Source organism: Colletotrichum karsti (assembly GCF_011947395.1).
Source record: "Colletotrichum karsti strain CkLH20 chromosome Unknown Scaffold29, whole genome shotgun sequence".
NCBI lineage: Eukaryota > Fungi > Ascomycota > Sordariomycetes > Glomerellales > Glomerellaceae > Colletotrichum > Colletotrichum karsti.
In genome coordinates this window covers 45,573-62,330 of record NW_024065929.1, presented here as the reverse complement: position 1 = coordinate 62,330, position 16,758 = coordinate 45,573, and the positions used below count along the sequence as shown (strand labels likewise).

General features: G+C 53.2%; 4 protein-coding genes across 4 annotated transcripts; 2 read left to right on the top strand and 2 right to left on the bottom strand.

Moving 5' to 3' along the window:
- Positions 1–1,871: 1,871 nt before the first annotated feature.
- Positions 1,872–2,990, top strand: CkaCkLH20_08549 (glycosyl hydrolase family 61; the record flags this gene model as incomplete). The annotated part of the gene is made up of 1 exon (XM_038891264.1): positions 1,872–2,990. One exon carries the CDS (start codon positions 1,872–1,874, stop codon positions 2,988–2,990), a length of 1,119 nt encoding a protein of 372 aa, XP_038743276.1.
- Positions 2,991–4,430: 1,440 nt separating this feature from the next.
- On the top strand, positions 4,431–6,090 carry CkaCkLH20_08548 (uncharacterized protein; the record flags this gene model as incomplete). Its single annotated transcript, XM_038891263.1, has 4 exons — positions 4,431–4,556; positions 4,729–5,456; positions 5,515–5,711; positions 5,768–6,090. The coding sequence occupies 4 exons, from the start codon at positions 4,431–4,433 to the stop codon at positions 6,088–6,090; spliced, it is 1,374 nt and encodes a 457-aa protein (XP_038743275.1).
- Positions 6,091–8,971: 2,881 nt separating this feature from the next.
- Positions 8,972–9,653, bottom strand: CkaCkLH20_08547 (uncharacterized protein; the record flags this gene model as incomplete). The annotated part of the gene is made up of 2 exons (XM_038891262.1): positions 8,972–9,269; positions 9,319–9,653. The coding sequence occupies 2 exons, from the start codon at positions 9,651–9,653 to the stop codon at positions 8,972–8,974; spliced, it is 633 nt and encodes a 210-aa protein (XP_038743274.1).
- A 5,720-nt stretch (positions 9,654–15,373) lies between these two features.
- CkaCkLH20_08546 (uncharacterized protein) lies at positions 15,374–15,747 on the bottom strand (the record flags this gene model as incomplete). Its single annotated transcript, XM_038891261.1, has 2 exons — positions 15,374–15,645; positions 15,705–15,747. 2 exons carry the CDS (start codon positions 15,745–15,747, stop codon positions 15,374–15,376), a joined length of 315 nt encoding a protein of 104 aa, XP_038743273.1.
- Between the last annotated feature and the right edge of the window lie 1,011 nt (positions 15,748–16,758).

Below are 16,758 nucleotides of genomic sequence, written 5' to 3'. Positions count from 1 at the left end.
AGTTGTTGTTGACTCTATTCCCTGGAATTCATTCTGCATTTCAGCTTTTGGGATAAGCCTTTCTCATATTAGGTCTAGAAGCCCGGGATCTACACCAAACCGCACTCACACGCGCCCAACCCTTCTTGGATCCGATACAGCTTAGGGGCCGCCCGACTACTCTCCTTGAAGAACGATATGTTCCTCACTGATCTACCGCCATCTCTGGTAGTTTGACAACAGTTTGGTCGCCCTGGTCTGTCTTATTGAGGCCAGTAGTCGAGAGGTTTGACTAGGCACAGGCAAGATGAACTGATCTGAGTGTACACAGTACGGGAGAGCAGGTTGCCATCGAAAAATCTGTCAGATCTTTTCCATCCAAAGACTTACTATTGGTAAAGTATTATTCGATCCCGGGGACCATCGCCGCATTTGCCAAGTCTCATAGTCGAAGATGTGACAGTCTGTTTTGTCTTGAGAGACGGGGAAATCAACGAAGCACAAGTGCTTGAGGTCTGGTAGATCTGGGGTTCACTTGAGTTGATGCAGGAGGCTTTCATTCAGGTCAGCGGTTCCCAACGCGCGGCTTCGGGACTTTTCGAAGCCCGGTATCTCCGGCAATGAAATCTTGATTGAGTCCAATAGAGAACTCTTCTGCAATTTCATTCGCTCGTCTAGGTGTGATTCTCTCAAACACCCCTCAACGTCCGTATCGTCTGGGGGCTTGATGCTACAATACTCTGCCTAATCCTCGACTAGTAATCACTGAACAGGAGATGGTGGTATTCATCTGTATTTTTTTTCTCTCTCTTCTGGTTCAAATTCTCATGTATTAACTAGCCTTAATATAAATACAGCCCTGGAGCCGCCGACTGAGAAAAGTCGATGTGACGAGACATGACTTCGACGTCGCCAAGCGTCTTAGATTTCAAATCGCTTAACCATCGAATGAAGGGGTATCACATTTTCGGCGCGAGTCCACAGTCAAACGTTAGTTCGGCCAAGGCAGACGCCATCGACCGCGACTGGAACAGACTGGAATATCCAGTCGGAACTCCAAGCAGGAATTGTGTGGCAGTGATATCGTGTCAGACTGCGAGAGTCTGCTGTCTTTATGTATTAATTGCCCCCCTTCACTGCGGCCAACCGTCAACGTCGTCGAAAACTACTTTCCAGAACGAGAAACCGCTTCATGAAGAGGCAGCCATCAGGTTACACATAATTCCATCTCCCGAGTGGTTCAATGTCTCTCACCCACCAATCATCACGATCTCCACATCCCCGGTCCTCCGATGCAACCCCGGCTCCTGCGAGCCGTCACATTTCTCGGTGCAAGCCGCCCGAGATTTCCTAATTCTGCACCTTTCTTCTTCGCCGCCGCCGCCTCGCTGCCGACGTTTCAGGGCCACACGTGCCCTCCCTCCAGTCCCTCTCACCGCAACCACGGACGCAAGGATCGTGGCTCCCAATCAATAATGGGCCAGCACAACACCAGACACGCCCAGCAATCCGATTCAGGCACTCCGGATGAATGCCTCCCACCATGGCGCCGCGACCCCATGCGCTCGTGACAGCTGCCGCTCGCGTGGAGGCAAGGGGGTGATATGAGGAAACCGCGGGGAAATGAAAAGTTTTCCCTGCTTCGATGTGATCCAGACTCGGAATCCGGCCCTAGCTTGCTACGCCGGCGTGTCGTCCTGACTCTTTTCACGATGGTGCGATGTCCGACTCAGGCATTCGTAATCATCCAGACTGCCTCATTGGGTGTCTGGTCAATATCAGCTGCCGCCTTTCCCGGTCTGGTTGAATCGACGCGCCTCTTCGGCTCCAGATGAAGCACTATATATGCCGCGCCGCTCGTCTCCTGGAGTGCATTTTGCCTGAACTAGTCACTGCTCATCACCCAAGGCGCCGGGCTCCTCGTTGATCAACTCAAGACGCACCTAATCTATCTTCCCAAGACTCTGAACCTGTTGATCATGGGCAATCTCACCCCTTCTTCCCTCCTCCTGGCCTTGGCGGCCACGGTAGCAGCCCACGGCCACGTGGACTGGCTGGTAGCCAACGGCGTCGCCTACCGCGGTTGGGACTCCCCAGCCTTCACCTACTCGCCTCCCAGCGGCCCGGTCGTCGGGTGGAAGATCGACGCCCCGGACAACGGCTTCGTCGAGCCCGTCAACTTCGGCACCGGGGACGTCATCTGCCACAAGAACGGATCTCCCGCCGGCGGCCACGTCACCGTCGCCGCGGGAACCAAGATTCAGCTCATGTGGAACACATGGCCCGAGTCTCACAAGGGCCCCGTGATCGACTACCTCGCAAAGTGCAGCGGCAACTGCGAGACCGTCGACAAGACGTCGTTGAACTTCTTCAAGATTGGCGCCGGCGGCCTCATTGACATGTCGCTCCAGAACGGCAAGTGGGCTGACGATGTCCTGATGGCGAACAACTTCACCTGGACCGTTCAGATTCCCTCGGATCTGGCCGCAGGAAACTACGTTCTGCGCCATGAGATTATTGCGCTGCACTCCGGCGGCAACGCCAACGGCGCTCAGTCATACCCTCAGTGCTTCAACATCCAGGTCACTGGCGGTGGCTCCCTTGCTCCGGCTGGTGTCAAGGGCACGGCGCTATACAAGTCCACCGACCCCGGCATTCTCTTCAACCTCTACACCTCGCCCCTTGACTACCCCATGCCGGGACCGACGCTGGTTGCTGGTCTTCCCTCGACTGTCGCCCAAAGCACCGCCCGTATCACCGCTACCTCAAGCGCGACTGCTCCCGGAGGAGACAGCGGGAGCAGCCCGACTACTCTGCGCACCACGACCGCTGCAGCGCCGGCTACAACGACTCGGGCGGGAACTGCGACTACCACGGCTGCTGGCGGTGGCTCTGGCGCCACCGTTCCCAAGTACGGCCAGTGTGGTGGTCAGGGCTGGACTGGCGGTACGGTGTGCGCTTCGGGATCAACTTGCTCGAAGTTGAACGACTTCTACTCCCAGTGCGTGTAGAAAATGTCAGTGAAATTCGTGGTGTGGGAAGATTTTCAGGTCTCACGAGAGGGAATTCATGTATATAGTTCCGAACTGTTAGTTCCGTCTTGAATTGGACAACAATCACCCATAAACCATGACAACATGTGCAGCTTGATTTCAGTATCGCTGCAGACTCATCTGAGCCTGTATGAACACGGTTCGTCGCGGTGGTTGAACTTGGGCCCGCAATAGCCGCTTCTTGCTACATCTGGGAGCGATTGCAGTCGAATGACTATGTCAACTGTAAAAAGTAGGCCATATTTCCAGACACCATTCTCACTCGCGTGCTTGTGCTGTAAAGGCGACGAAGTCGTCTTATCTGGCCAACGTCCTGGTCGATAACATGGTCGTTTGAAGAACACATTCAAGACGTCGTTGATGTTCTAAAGGCGCCCATCATAGACAGTTGATGGCATGCTGAGGCAATTTGCTCAGATCCGCGTCCTTCTAGCCCTTCAGTAAAGAATACCCAGAGCCAGAGAAGATGACGATAGGCGAAGTGCGGTTTGGACAAGTTCCAGGCAGCGCATAGCATGTGGGAGAAGCCAGCCCGACTCACTTCCCACATCGGAAGTACGATGGTGAAGCTTCTTTACGCTCTGCGGCTGCTCCGCTGCGTCATCGATACGAGAGAACCGAGTCATGGCTTGGCAGGTCTGCCGAAACGTGGTCATACTCTTGAAGACTAAAAGGTGAAAATCGGCTGTTTTCAATGCCAATAAAGCAGCCGGGCACATTCAATTTCTCCGTGAAGTCTCTAAGAGCCGTTCCGGGTTGGATGAGACATGGTGAGGTTTTATTCTCATAATGTTTAGCGTAGGATATCCAACATCAGTCATGACGCAAAATCAGCACCGATACCTCGAAACTCTATCTCAACCACAGAAAAGTTAGAAGAATTAACAGAACGCAGTGAAGTGGAATTTGTCCGTCTGCAGGAGTACTAAACTGGATGTTCATCACATGTTTATTTGAGGTACTTTTGGAAACCCTAAAGAATGGCCCCCGAATAATGGGCAGTCAGGCCGGGATTTGAACCGACTTCATTACCTATGCACACGGCATTTGCAAATTGGCTTTCGCGAGTAATGAAACTGGAGAATTGCCGCCAATGTCCATAAACAACTTCGTCGCCTTCCTTGGTTGGTCAATTTCCCGTCAACCAGTGGATCCTTACACTTCGTTTTCTCGTTTTCTTGGTTCTGGACCTCTCGCGACGCGAGAAAAAAAGCGAAGCAAAAGCATTTTGCCAAGAAAAAGTATGTCATAGAGCTGGCCTCAAACAGTGGAGTGGTGAACATAACATAGGGCTTTATGACCAATCGAATGTTGTTGGTTGTTAAACAAGCGTCCGCACGCCAACTTCGAACAGACATCGAGTTCTGTCGCTGCGAGGCATTCTGAGATATACAAACCATGTCATATACTCACACATCGTCTTCCCGGATCGTCATCTCCCCCAAGAACACCGGTCTCTGGGCGATTGACCAGGATGAAGACGCTGCTCGTCGTACAGAGGAGGTTCTCAAGAAGGATTTAAACGTAAGAAACTCCCCAATAGCGCTTCCGCTGACAACGCAGTCTGACCTTGATGAGATTGACTAGCTTCATCACGTATTCCTGAACCGAGTCGGTTTTCACGATCATGTTTGTCAACCCCTCTTGTGTGGGTGTCATGGTACGTAGGGAGCATCTCCGGCTGACATGGAAACAGGTGCTCCATCACGTATTAGCACTCTACGGCACAGGGGCCAACGCGAAGCAGATTGAGAGGGCTTTCGACTTGCGACACGACCTACAGCGCCCCGTCGAACCTCGTCATGACGAGATTATAAGAGACATGCTGAGAGACGAGAGCGCTGCTTCGAAGTACCTAGGTGATGAGAAGTATTACCCGGACTTCCTCGCATACTTCCAGCACAAGATCGATGCTGGCGGTTACGAACAAGTCGTGCGCGACACGTTGCTGAGACGCGATGCCGCGTCCGACGACATGCTGCTCCGCCTCCACGCAGGCGTGCTGCACCCGTTGATCCAGCTCATGTATGGTCTTGAGTGGAAGCAACCGGCCATCGTCGCCGAGGCACTCGCGCAAGCATCCGTCCACGAGGTTGAGTCGCTCGACGAGCTGCTGCTGCCCAGCGAGCGCGACGCCGAGGGCAGCCCGCAGGGTTCGCGAATGCCGGCCGTGATCGATCTTTACGAGGAGATTCGGACCTCTTCTGCTTTTGAAGGCGCGGCTCGGTTTCGAGATGAGAGCAAGATAAGAGACGGCATCCTGCAGAGGGCCAAGGCGCCCATGCTTGCCCTGTTACGAAGGGTGCGCGTCCAGGACGACGAGTTGGAGGAAAGAACAGCTGAGATGTTTCACGCTGCGATCCTCGTTGCGTCCAGTGCGGCCGTACATCCGCCTCACCATGTCAAATTCGACTTCTTCCTCATGTAGGTCTCCAGCTCATGTCTTTCCGTCGTTTCGCTACCGTACCCTAATGCTCAGCAGGCACCACATCAACGCCGCAGTCATGTACCTGACGACGCTCACGCAGTCGTGGCTATCACGGGAGGACAAGAGGCGCCTGCTGGAATGGAAGATCCGTATGGATCTCATTGAGTACACCGCTCGCGGCCGGACCGCCATTGATCTTGGCCGCATCACCTCCTACAGCCCCAAGGTGACCGGCGAAAGCTCGATCAAGAGTAAGTCGCCCGTCGGAAGACAGACGCCAATTCATCGCTGATTTGTGACGTGACAGAGATCGGGAACCGCCTCCACGACTTTGGCGACGACGGCCACGGAATCAAACAGGCGCGCGCGACGGCACTGTGTCACGAACTGATGAAGCGGTACGAGGACAAGCCGTGGGCTGTGTTGAAGGGGGATGAGGTCTGGCGGAAAATCCAGCATATGGTTGTCGACGCTCTCCAGGCGCCGGGGCCGCTATACGCGCGCTCCGCCGGGTTCGAGGAGGCCTGGGAGGATGTTCCGCCGCAGTCCACGCCGCGCCGGCCCGACGAGGAGCTGCGTGCTTTGCAGACAGGCAGCGGCAGCTCGGCTGTCGCTCTGGCGTCGGCATGAGTTGACGTATGTAAGCAATGTTAAGTCTCAAAGGGCTGGCATTATTCCCGCAAGACAGAAATGCCGTCGTTGCGCACGAACTGCTCGAAACTTTGGAGTTTATGGGCTCTGTGTCATTACCGAAAGCTGCATCAGTTGCCAGGGGTTCTGCTCCGATGGACTAGGCTGCAAGCTCGATTGTTCATTGTAGATATCCCAAGGCATCTAAGTGTTAGCTCCTCTCATGCGAATGCGGCCCATGACTTATGAATATGGCAATCCGGTCATTCACTTGACAGAGAGCACGAGTCTAATGAACGCCGTCATGTTCCGCATGAAACAGTTGACGACTGAAACCACATGCAGATATCATGCAACTCGTGGGTAATGCGGCGACTTTGGGACAGCGGGATTGCGGTTCTAGCAGTCTGTAATGAATACTTTCGAGACGAAGATGAAGGACTATGAGCGAGATGTACGAGTCGCCGGACTAACCAAGATCCAATATCCTCCAGACTTGATTTGCCCGGCGGTAGGTCGCCTCTCTCTGTGGCCTAATGACATCCATTACTACCGGCCAAGCGCCAAAGGAATCCTTGCGGTGCGAGCTTGTGCTCACTGTTGTAGGGAGAGTCTTTAGATCCGCGTATCGTCACCCTTTAAATAGCCTTTAACGAGCGTCTCATCTTCGAGCGCATTCTGAGAGGTATCATGACGCGTGTACTAGAAGTAGGACGGAACAAGAATTCCATGTTTGATAATCCACCAGTTGACTCGAGTTCGCAAGCACACGCCCACTTCACATATATACGTTGGCTGGCCGTGGAACGCCGTGCGTACTCCAGATCCTGCTCTTCGCCTAGCATTCATCACGACTATAAGTGAGCTGCTCGGTGTTTTCAATTTCCGACTTCTCCAGGTTGCCGGCTTTGTCTTCGAGTGTGCGATGTTTGGAGGTGTTGCTACCACGGCTTCTCTTGCAGTGGCTAGCTGCATATTTATCAACGCAGCAAACCACATTGTGACGACTCGATCAACGCCAGCGCAGTCATACACCATCAACGTATATACTTGAATAAACCAAAGACAAGAGAGAAGATCCAAAGAGACGGGACACGGTTGACACGATGTCTTCGTACACAGATCAAAATGAAGATTCAATGCCAGACTGAAGACATAGTCCTGGGTATGTTAAGACCAACAACAGAAGAAGCCACAGGTTGCGTCAGGGTGTCCGGTTCTGTTGGAAGACCAAATCGGATCTAGGACTATGCAGACGATATTTATATCTCAAGTCAAGATCAGGAAAGCCACATCTTTTCGCAAACAACAGAACCGCTAACTCGACAAACCCTTTGCCTCCGTCAAGAGTCTCCATCTCCCCGTCATCAGGTTACGTCTGGTGGGACTAAACTATCTCAAGCTCGAATATAAAATAGACTGCTAATCACTATGAAAAACTCAAAAGAAGCAATCCTGTGGCCATACTTGCAGTTTTCAAAAATTGCTAGTGTTGTTGCTGGTGATTCCGGTGCTACCTGCGTACCACCACACCTCTCCATCCCTCCGCGACAATATCCATAGTCTTACGAACAGACCGCAATCACCAACCGCACAATCAAACACCCAGTAGAATACTATGTAATACTGCAAGAACAGAAGAAACACCAGACGACGAAACGCTACAAACACTGTGCCATCTCACATCACCATGAAAACTTTCGACCCCGTGTGGGATTGAGTACATGTAAAGAGACTCGGATTCGGATTGAAACTTGACACTGCTGAGTACAACAAGTTGAACTGCTTGCTTGAACACTCTTCAAGAGGCGCATGAGGCAGTCTTCTTAAATACACCACGCTCATACTTCCATCAACCTCCCCATGGGTTACGTTCGTACACGAGCCCGACGAGCAAGCGCGCCAAATACAGTGAAAAGCCGAGCACTCAGGTTGTCGTCGAGGAGATTATCTCCTGCCCTAGACATCTATTCAGAGACTTCCACCCATGCGCAGATCATCCCAAGACCAACACCATCTCCCTCCCCAATCACGAACTCCCATCTCGACTTGATCCTCCAGAACCTCGCCCCCACCAAACGGTCGCAGAGTAACACCACAAGTCGATCCTCCAACGCGCACAACCTCAAATAACCGCATTTCCGCGAGGCAGTCGTCAGCTCCGACAAAGCTGAGGCTCAAAACCCCGGCCAAAGGACACAAAGTCCAGACCTCGCGACAGGTCGTCGTCCTCCACCGCGACAAAACCCTCCAACGTGACCCTGCAGATGTCAATCACGGCGCAGGGTGTGCGAAACCCACATCGACAGGTCAGTCTGATCCGTTTGATCGGCCCGCTCGGACGTTCGGGAGGGTCCCCCGCCCCGTGGCCCCCGTCGTAAAATGACGCACGCAACGCGACCACAAACAACTGTCGAGTCAGCTCAAAACAAAACAATGCGAATGGAAACAGGACGGTGTGCGTGTGTGTGAATGAACAGATATAAAAATTATCATTTCTGACTGCCGAGCTGGCCGCAAGTCCACCGCCCGCGGTCCATGGCAAAATTCTAAGAATTGCATGCGAAGTTGGTGGACTCGGGCCGCTCATGATATGCGGATGCTGAGTCTCCTTGCAAATGTCCAACGACTTCTCGGTCGCAAACCCCCCTTTTGTGTGTGGTGAGGTCCAAGGACCACCAATGATTTGTATCCAACGAACAGTCCTCCCGTGTTCCCTACCGTACGCCGATAATGATAAAGAAAAAAAACACGAGTCTTGCCCAGAGTAACGTAGATGAATGTCCAAACACCGAATGCCGAAAATGATAGAAACGCCGTCTCGTAAGCCGTTGAGGGATAGTGTTGAAGAGTAGTCCTACACAGTCCGGAGATGGGTCCATCACGTCCTTTGAGTGACAGTCCACTTCTTCTTCTCCTTGGGCTTCTCCTCGTACGGGGCAGCTGCAGGCCCGGGCATGAATGATCCGGGACCAGTAGCCAGACCAGCGTTGTTGACGTCGACGCCGGAGCCAGCAATGATGCCGCTGGGGCCCTTGTGAGCGTGCTTACCAAGCTCATACATGCGGTCCTTTCTCCTGAGGTAGCGGCGGCGCCAGATGCAGGCACCAACCCAGATACCGGCGATGGCGACGACGAGAATGACGAGCATGACTACCCATCTCCAGTGGTTGGAGAGCCTGTGAAAATGGTCAGCGAATGAAGATGACCTAGCAGCAATACACTCACCAGTCTCCTCCGTTTCCACTATTGCTAGAACCTTTGGATCCGCTACTCGTGCTGGTAGCAGAAGCTGACGACGACGTCTGGACGGCGCCGTCGACAGCATTACACATGCCGGTGAACCATCCTTGAATACTGCTGAATCCCGCGGCGTCACAGCCAGCGTATTCACACACACCGGTGGCAGCGGTCTTCCACGGCTGCAGAGCCCCGAAACTGCAGAAGCACTTCTCGTACGTCGTTTCGTCGGCCTGTGCGGCAGCGGGAGGGACGCAAGCGCCGTTGGCATCGAAAAGCACACCGCATTGCTGTGCACAAGACGGCAGCTGCGCAAAGGGCATTATCGTTGTCGTAGGAGTAGCTGCATTGCGTTAAGATTCGTCCATCACACGAGGCTCCATTAGCGAAAACTTACACATTTTGGCGACGATGACAAGGCGTCAAGTTTGTTAGAGTCGAAAGTTGAAGATGGAAAAGGAGGCTTCGTAGGGATTTAAAGGTAGGTGTTCAACCGAAATGGCCAAACAAGACAATGGAATGCGGAGACAATGGGAGCAATAGAATAAAATAGCTCTCAATTGCAGCAAAACACCGCAAGTGGCACGAAGGCAATATTGAGCCACAATCCAGCGAGTCGGGGACGGATTATTGGCTGCGAGGTAGGAAGAAGCGAGACCCTTCTTGGGGGTTCGGTTTTTGTGTGGAATGAGTCGAGGCGAGAAGATGCTTTCGAGATATGCACTGACGAATTGGCCGATGCGCGGCAGCGTTATGTTTTCGTCCGAAGCCCTGGGAATGTCTTGCAGTATTGCTCTGTGCAGCTGCCGTCCCAGCTTTCTGCCACGCAGAGTGCTTCAAAGCGTTGCTTTCCGGTTGTTTGATGCAGGCGGCAGAGAAAGCCAAGTTCCTTCGTTTCCGCGGGCGGAATTTCGAGGATGTGTATACAGGTCGCGACTGCTGTGTTTTTGGATTGACTTCGGGGTCGCGATTTCGAGTGCGATGTAAATTCGAAGGGGCGGCGGTTACTCGTCACCAGGGGTGTTTCGTTCGGCTCGGTCTTCGGGAGGGTGGGATCGTGAATAGTGAAGCGAGATTTCGTGTCAGGCGGCGCCCCGAATACGGTATGATTGATCCTTCGTCCGGAAATGCACAGTTGAGGCGGGAAAGGGTGGCCGTCGACAGCGATGATATTTTGGGATTTGTCCGTAAGCGTCGGTCGGCGAAGCTGGAGATGTCGATAGAATGTCGGAAATGTGTAGATGTCGGTCGGCAGCGAGCGTGACGTGGTGTCGGTTGTTCCTCTTGGACCTCGTCGTTTGGTGACAAAGCGAGTGTGTGGAGGGAAGAAGGAGGCGGATCGGAGGGACCGGATTGATCGGGAGAGTCAGAAGACGTCTTGTTCGTGCTTGGCGGTGGTCGGTATTGAAGATGGGGTGAGGAAGAAGAGTTTTGAGAGACAAGAGGGAGCGGAGAGAAAGGAAGGAAATCGGGTAGTGATGACTGAATTGATGGGAATCGACAGGCAAAAAGCAAGAAATCACGGTAAGACAGCAGGCAAATGGCAGCCGGGCCAAAGCCAAGGACCGCCGATGGATCGGATGGTACGACCCAAACCTGATCAAGTACCCTTCACGGTTATTTAGTATGGGAGAGTACTTGCGAAGCGCCAGCAAAACAGCAGGAGACTGCCCTGAAAAAGAGGAGGGGGAAAGGAGGGTCAGCAGGGGAGGTCGGCTGCGTGGGAGACAAGGGAAGCGCTGCGGCAACAACGGGCTCTTAGGCCTTGATTCAACCAGTGGCTGGCGACAATTCAGCGTCCGGGGTCCCAATACCAGTTTAGCGCCGTCCCGGGGGCATCGACGACCGCTGGATCTTCCCGCCAGGTTTACAGCTCGGGTTGGGGAAGGCGGGACTCTGAGGGAAGTACGTACCTTCTATTCCTTCTCTCATCTTCCATTGCTGCTGGGAAGGAAGTCGCGACTCACTACGGCCTTCTTTCCCTCATGTTCAACTTAGGAAGGACATCGTCAAATTCTTCACTTCCTCTTCAAGTTTCGTCCGTCATCCAAACAACTCTTGCTCTTCGCTCTGACTGCGGCAATCCATCGGACTGGCTGGCAGACGCCAACCAACAAGTCGCACGAACCGGGCTGTGCATGTGCAGCAGTGCCTGTGCTGTTGCAGCGGCCGGCTTGATGGAATGAAGACGCACGACAACAACACTGCCAACGCCAACAGACCAGACTGGGAAACCTCCAAGACGGGACGAAGCCAGCCACCTTTTCTTCGACCACCTCTACATCTGCATCCGATGCCTCGCTGGTGGTGAGAATGGCCCTGGCCTTGGCTATCGAACACGCCATCAAGGCACCTCTGCGGCGCAGGGCGTTCGCCATGGCTTGCTGTCCTGTCAACATTGTCGACAACTACACTTGGGCTTGCAACCTTCTTCTGTCACTTCTTTGTGAGAAAATCTGGGCAAAAAGGTACCCGTCCAACTGCTGAGATCCAGCCGAGAAGGGCCAAACGTGCCACACGTGGTTAAGAGGCACCAAGCTAAAGACTCTACCAAACGACGACGCCAGAGACGAAGACTATCATCCCGTAAAACACTCAACAGCGACTATTCTCTTCAGCAACGCAATCGGCGCCTTCCATCAACCGCTCTCCCCATGTCAACCGCCCAGCTGGACAGGCAATAGCATCCATCCAGTGATGCAACGGACCAGACGGAAAACGGAAGCGTCCATTGGTACAGGGGGGTGGCTGGTGCTGATGTGGATGCCGCCTTACCCTTCCTGGGCATTTCTTCTCCAATATTCCTGCAGCAATTATTGTGGGAATTTCGCTCCCAGGGACCTTCGGGTCGAGAACAAATGAATACGACGGGGGTCAGAATCCGCAAAAAAACGGAGGAGTCGTGTCTTCCATTGTGTCTTGGGTCCCAAACGCTCGTCTCTCTGTCTCAGCGCCCTGCAGAGAATGCAGCCAGAGATCAGCGAGGGAGAAGGGAGGACACGCTGGATCTGACGCTGGAGCTGCAAACACTTTCCGTCGTCCTGGGCCACTCTTTCGCCCTTCATTCATTCAGTCCCGACACGATAAGGCAAGCCGCACCCCTTCATTCCCCACCGTTTCCAACTCCCGCTCGACCTCCTTGTCGGACAAAACACTGAAACTGAGGCGTAAAACTGCAAAGGGGATCCCTCGACGGGGAACGGAGGCGGTTCCACGTGGAGAAGGGGCTTAACGAAAACACTAAGAAAAGGCCAGAGGGCAAGGGCAGACTTCTCAAGACAAAACACGACGGCCAGATGGCACTATCGACTCTTGATTGCCCAATGGGTCTTCCTCTCGTTCCCTGGAGGATGCTAAGCTGCTAACTGAGGACGAGGTATCACCACTGTGCCACCAACTCCAGCCGGAGCGCTAAAAGAGGAACCAGAGCTTGCTGGAGCTGGAGGGAAAACAAGAGCCCAGCAGTTCGGAGCAGCCAGGCACATCATTTGTGCCGTAAACTCTGTTCTCCCGCGCTGCTACTCAATTTCCCTTCCGTCTGAGCGAATGGCGGCCTCTGATTTGCTGACGTCATGCACACCACACACCAACAGTAGTGAACGTGCTCATTTCTGCCTTTATGCTTATGCTTTTTGCCTTCCTGGCTGCAGGGCAAAAATCAAAAACAAGCGCAGGGAACACTTGATGAAGACGCGTTCAATTGGACGAATCTTGGACGAGTGGACGGAACGAAAAACCTTCGTTCTTCTGCAGCGAACCACGCCGCTTATCTAAGAACCTACACACCAACATCTCAATCTGGAAACGGCATGGCCAGGGAGGGATGAATCATCCCAAAAATACACTCCAAAGTCAGCCAGATTACGAACGCACACAACTTGTCAATCTCGCCAACGCCCGTGTCCGAGCCAAAGTCAATTCACACATTGTCGACCGAGATCATAATCATCGACCATTCACGTCTCGGCCGCGTCCGTTTACCGGACATCTAAATCGCAACCAACCCCCCGGACATTCCATCTTCCCCGAAGGTCTTGGCTTTCGCGGGGAACCATAACAACAAATTGATGACGCTGCCACAGCTGCTTTGGCAGTTACCAAGACGTCGCCAAGGTGAGCGGTCGTGCTCGGCGCCGCTTGGGGGCGCGTCCGGACTCGATAGCCGAGAGAATCAGCAAGGAATACGGGCTTGACTTTCCTTGCACATGCAGTCGATCCCGAAAGAAACAAAATGCTGTGTTTGATTTTCTTGATCCCAGCCCGGGGGTCGGATAAGGAAAGATTGCAAAAAAGAATGAAGATGGGCCCTTGGCTCATTCACCATCATCATTCGGCCCGCGCTGTGCCTATGAGAGACGTGGCCGCCAGCCAGGCCAGGCACCATCATCTCGAAGACAGCTGGCTCAGACTGCGTTCTCCGACACGTCAAATCCTCCCTCAGCTCCTTATGCAGTCATCGAAATTTCCCACACCACATTGCAAGCCACAGGTACTTAACCTGCCAAGTCGTGGCTTAGCTGAAGGTTCGACTGGCTCTCTTGGCACTTGTCATTCAATTTTGGCCAGCCTCCGCCGCGAATGCGCGGATATTAGTCTGGAAGTAAGTGTGCGTCGCAATCACGAGAACCCGACACCGTAGAACCCAACATTCTTGCGCCTGCCCCGTTCCCGGCACAACACCGGGCGCGAACCCCGGGCTTCTGTGGGGCTAGGCCCGAAACGCGGCCGGGTCTCCGGGTGTCAGGTGAGCCCGGGACTGACCACGGCTATGAGTCGGGACGATCATGGTGAATTGCTTGAAATTGTGTATGCGAATTGTGATAGACTCCCCAAAGCAGCATCATAATCGCGCTGAGAGGTCCTTCAGCGATGTGGGCATCAGATTGACGTGCAAGCCTATCGTATCGTGTCCGCAGATCTCTATATATTGACCGTCTCCCGGGAGACTGCTGTCCATACGAACAAATACAATCTTGCCATAGACGGGTTTTCCGGGTTTTATTTGTCTTATCACCAGACTCTGAGATGAAGAAGACCAATGCAGTGCGCTTGCTGCAGTCTTGCTCATTGATCGCACAGTGTCGTATCACTGTTGTCCGATACTCGTCGTCGAGTATGAGCAGCCTAATACTCAGACTGTTAAGTCGACGGGTGGGATTCGCAGTGGGATCGAGAAGGTCTTGGTGGCTTCACCGTGTGTGCGTGTGGTGTGGTCGATGCAGTCTTTGCCCATTCACATTGTCACACTACCGGAGCAAGTTTAGGGAAGAAGACAGGAACGCAGACGGGGGCGTGTGATATTGACTTTTAAACCATGTTTATCACACTTAGCGTCAAATCGATCTTAGACTGAAGCCTGTGAAGCTTGTTTCTTCCATGATGAGAAGTTAGCTCGAACTTCAGTCGTGTGGAAGGAGGGAGGGCCAAGACGACTGGAGACTCTTTCCTCCCAGATGACTCGAGTGGTGGCAGCCTCAAAACACTTGGCCGAGCTTAACAGGCCTTGAGTTGTTTCCTTAGTCGACTAAAATTCGATGAAGTGAGATAGGTTGGAGTGGTATTTCCAATTCGCTGGATTCAATATTTCCATGTAAGTGTACGGCTGGTGTAAGCCGCTACTTGTCGCATTCGGAAGGGAATGTAATGGATGATCTTAGCAAGGAGCTCGATATTTTTGAGGTCTTGTGTGAATCTGATTTACTTGAACAGTTTTCTTTGGTTTCTTTCCTCACACCAAACATTAGCAATAGAGCCGCCATCAGTTTGGAAAAAGGATGACAAGCCGATGAGCCAATTCACAACTGCAGAATATCCATCTCATGGGCGAGGATTTCTCCAGATTGTATGCAGGCATTGCGTCCAGACACAACCGTCACTGTTACCGGCGAGCGACTAAAAATCGTGGGCCCAGAGAAAGTCTATTGAAAGAACCGTCTAATCTACGAATCAAGAAATCTAAAAACCAAAGAAAACACTCGACACATTTTGACATCCTCCATATCCCCACATGATTCCCCTCCCCGCTCCTCAACCCGCACCTCTCTCAGCGGCGGTGCTGAGATGTAGCATACGTAGCAGCGGCCCCCGAGCCCTGGCTCGCCCCGGCGTAACCCGCAGCCGAACCGGCCGCGGGGACCTCTCCGATGTTGTTGAACGGCTCCTGCCACGCCGGCTCCGTGAGCCACCGGCCGACGGGGTAGTTGCCGTTCGAGCCCTGGGCTGAGCGTTGGCCGCGGTCGAGCGTGGGGTCTTGCCAGGACCGGTCGACTGGGACGGTGCTCTTGCTCTTGGAGCTGGAGGACTTGCTGCCGGAGCCTGGTTTTCATGTCAGTTTGGGATTTTGGGTGGGTTTTGGATGGGGAGATGTCACATACTCTTGGACTTGGAGGAAGATTGCTTGGAGGAAGATTTGACCATTTTGGCGGTTGAGTGGTGGGGAATCGAGTTGGAGTTTTGGGTGTTTGTTAGATTGTTGGAATTGGAACCGTATTTTGTAGCTGGTTTCTGTGTTCGTTGTGGTATTGTAGTCAGGTTTGTACTGTGGTTGTTGATGATGATGTTCCTCTCATCCTCCTGAAGCGAGAACTTGGTCACCATTTATACCAGTTCATTATTGCGATTCTAAAATGCTCTGACGATCAAGACTTCAGCTCAGCTACACGATCCTACACAAAGGACTTCCGAGGAGTTCTCGACAACGGGATAGTTTCACATGTGCTCTTCAACACCCGATGTATTCAGGAACCCGCACATAATGCAAGTTTCACATGGCGTTCTGTGCTGCCACCCTGGACCCATGGAACATCAACATCGATGAACACAGCTTCTGTCGTACTGCGCTAGTTGCTTCTAGCGGACGAAAGGTCAGACGATAAATAATATCTGTCAAGCCAAAGTTATTGAGATTTGGGGTCGGTATTCCGAAGCCCAGAAGATCATTGCATGTACAATGTGGACACGAAGCATATCAGCAAGTCGGAATCGTCACCGGAGAGGCACATGTGGTCTTTTGGCAGTGACATCTTGCTGCGGGAGAGTAGTCCCTGTTCCACTACTCCCACGCCGAAGGAGGTTTGACACCGTCTGCTGGTCAACATTAACCTTCCTCCTCCGACGGGAAAATGCAGAACCCGTATTGCTGCCGTTCGACAAAGATATTGAATCCGCTCCGCCCGCCCGAGACATGATGCACGCTCGGCAGCGAGCCTCTCGGGCAGACTTGCGTCTGACTACCTCGCGAGAAATACATGTGGCACGAGGGGCACGAGGGGCACGAGGGTTCAATAAACATGGCCACATGTAGCCCATCCGCGGAAGATTTTCGCCACGGCCGCTGCCGGGGCCGACCTAATCTCGCGACGGCTGCGCGCATATGATTGCATGACCTGGGACCCAGCCGAAAGGGCGATTGCATCGATACGGAGTCAC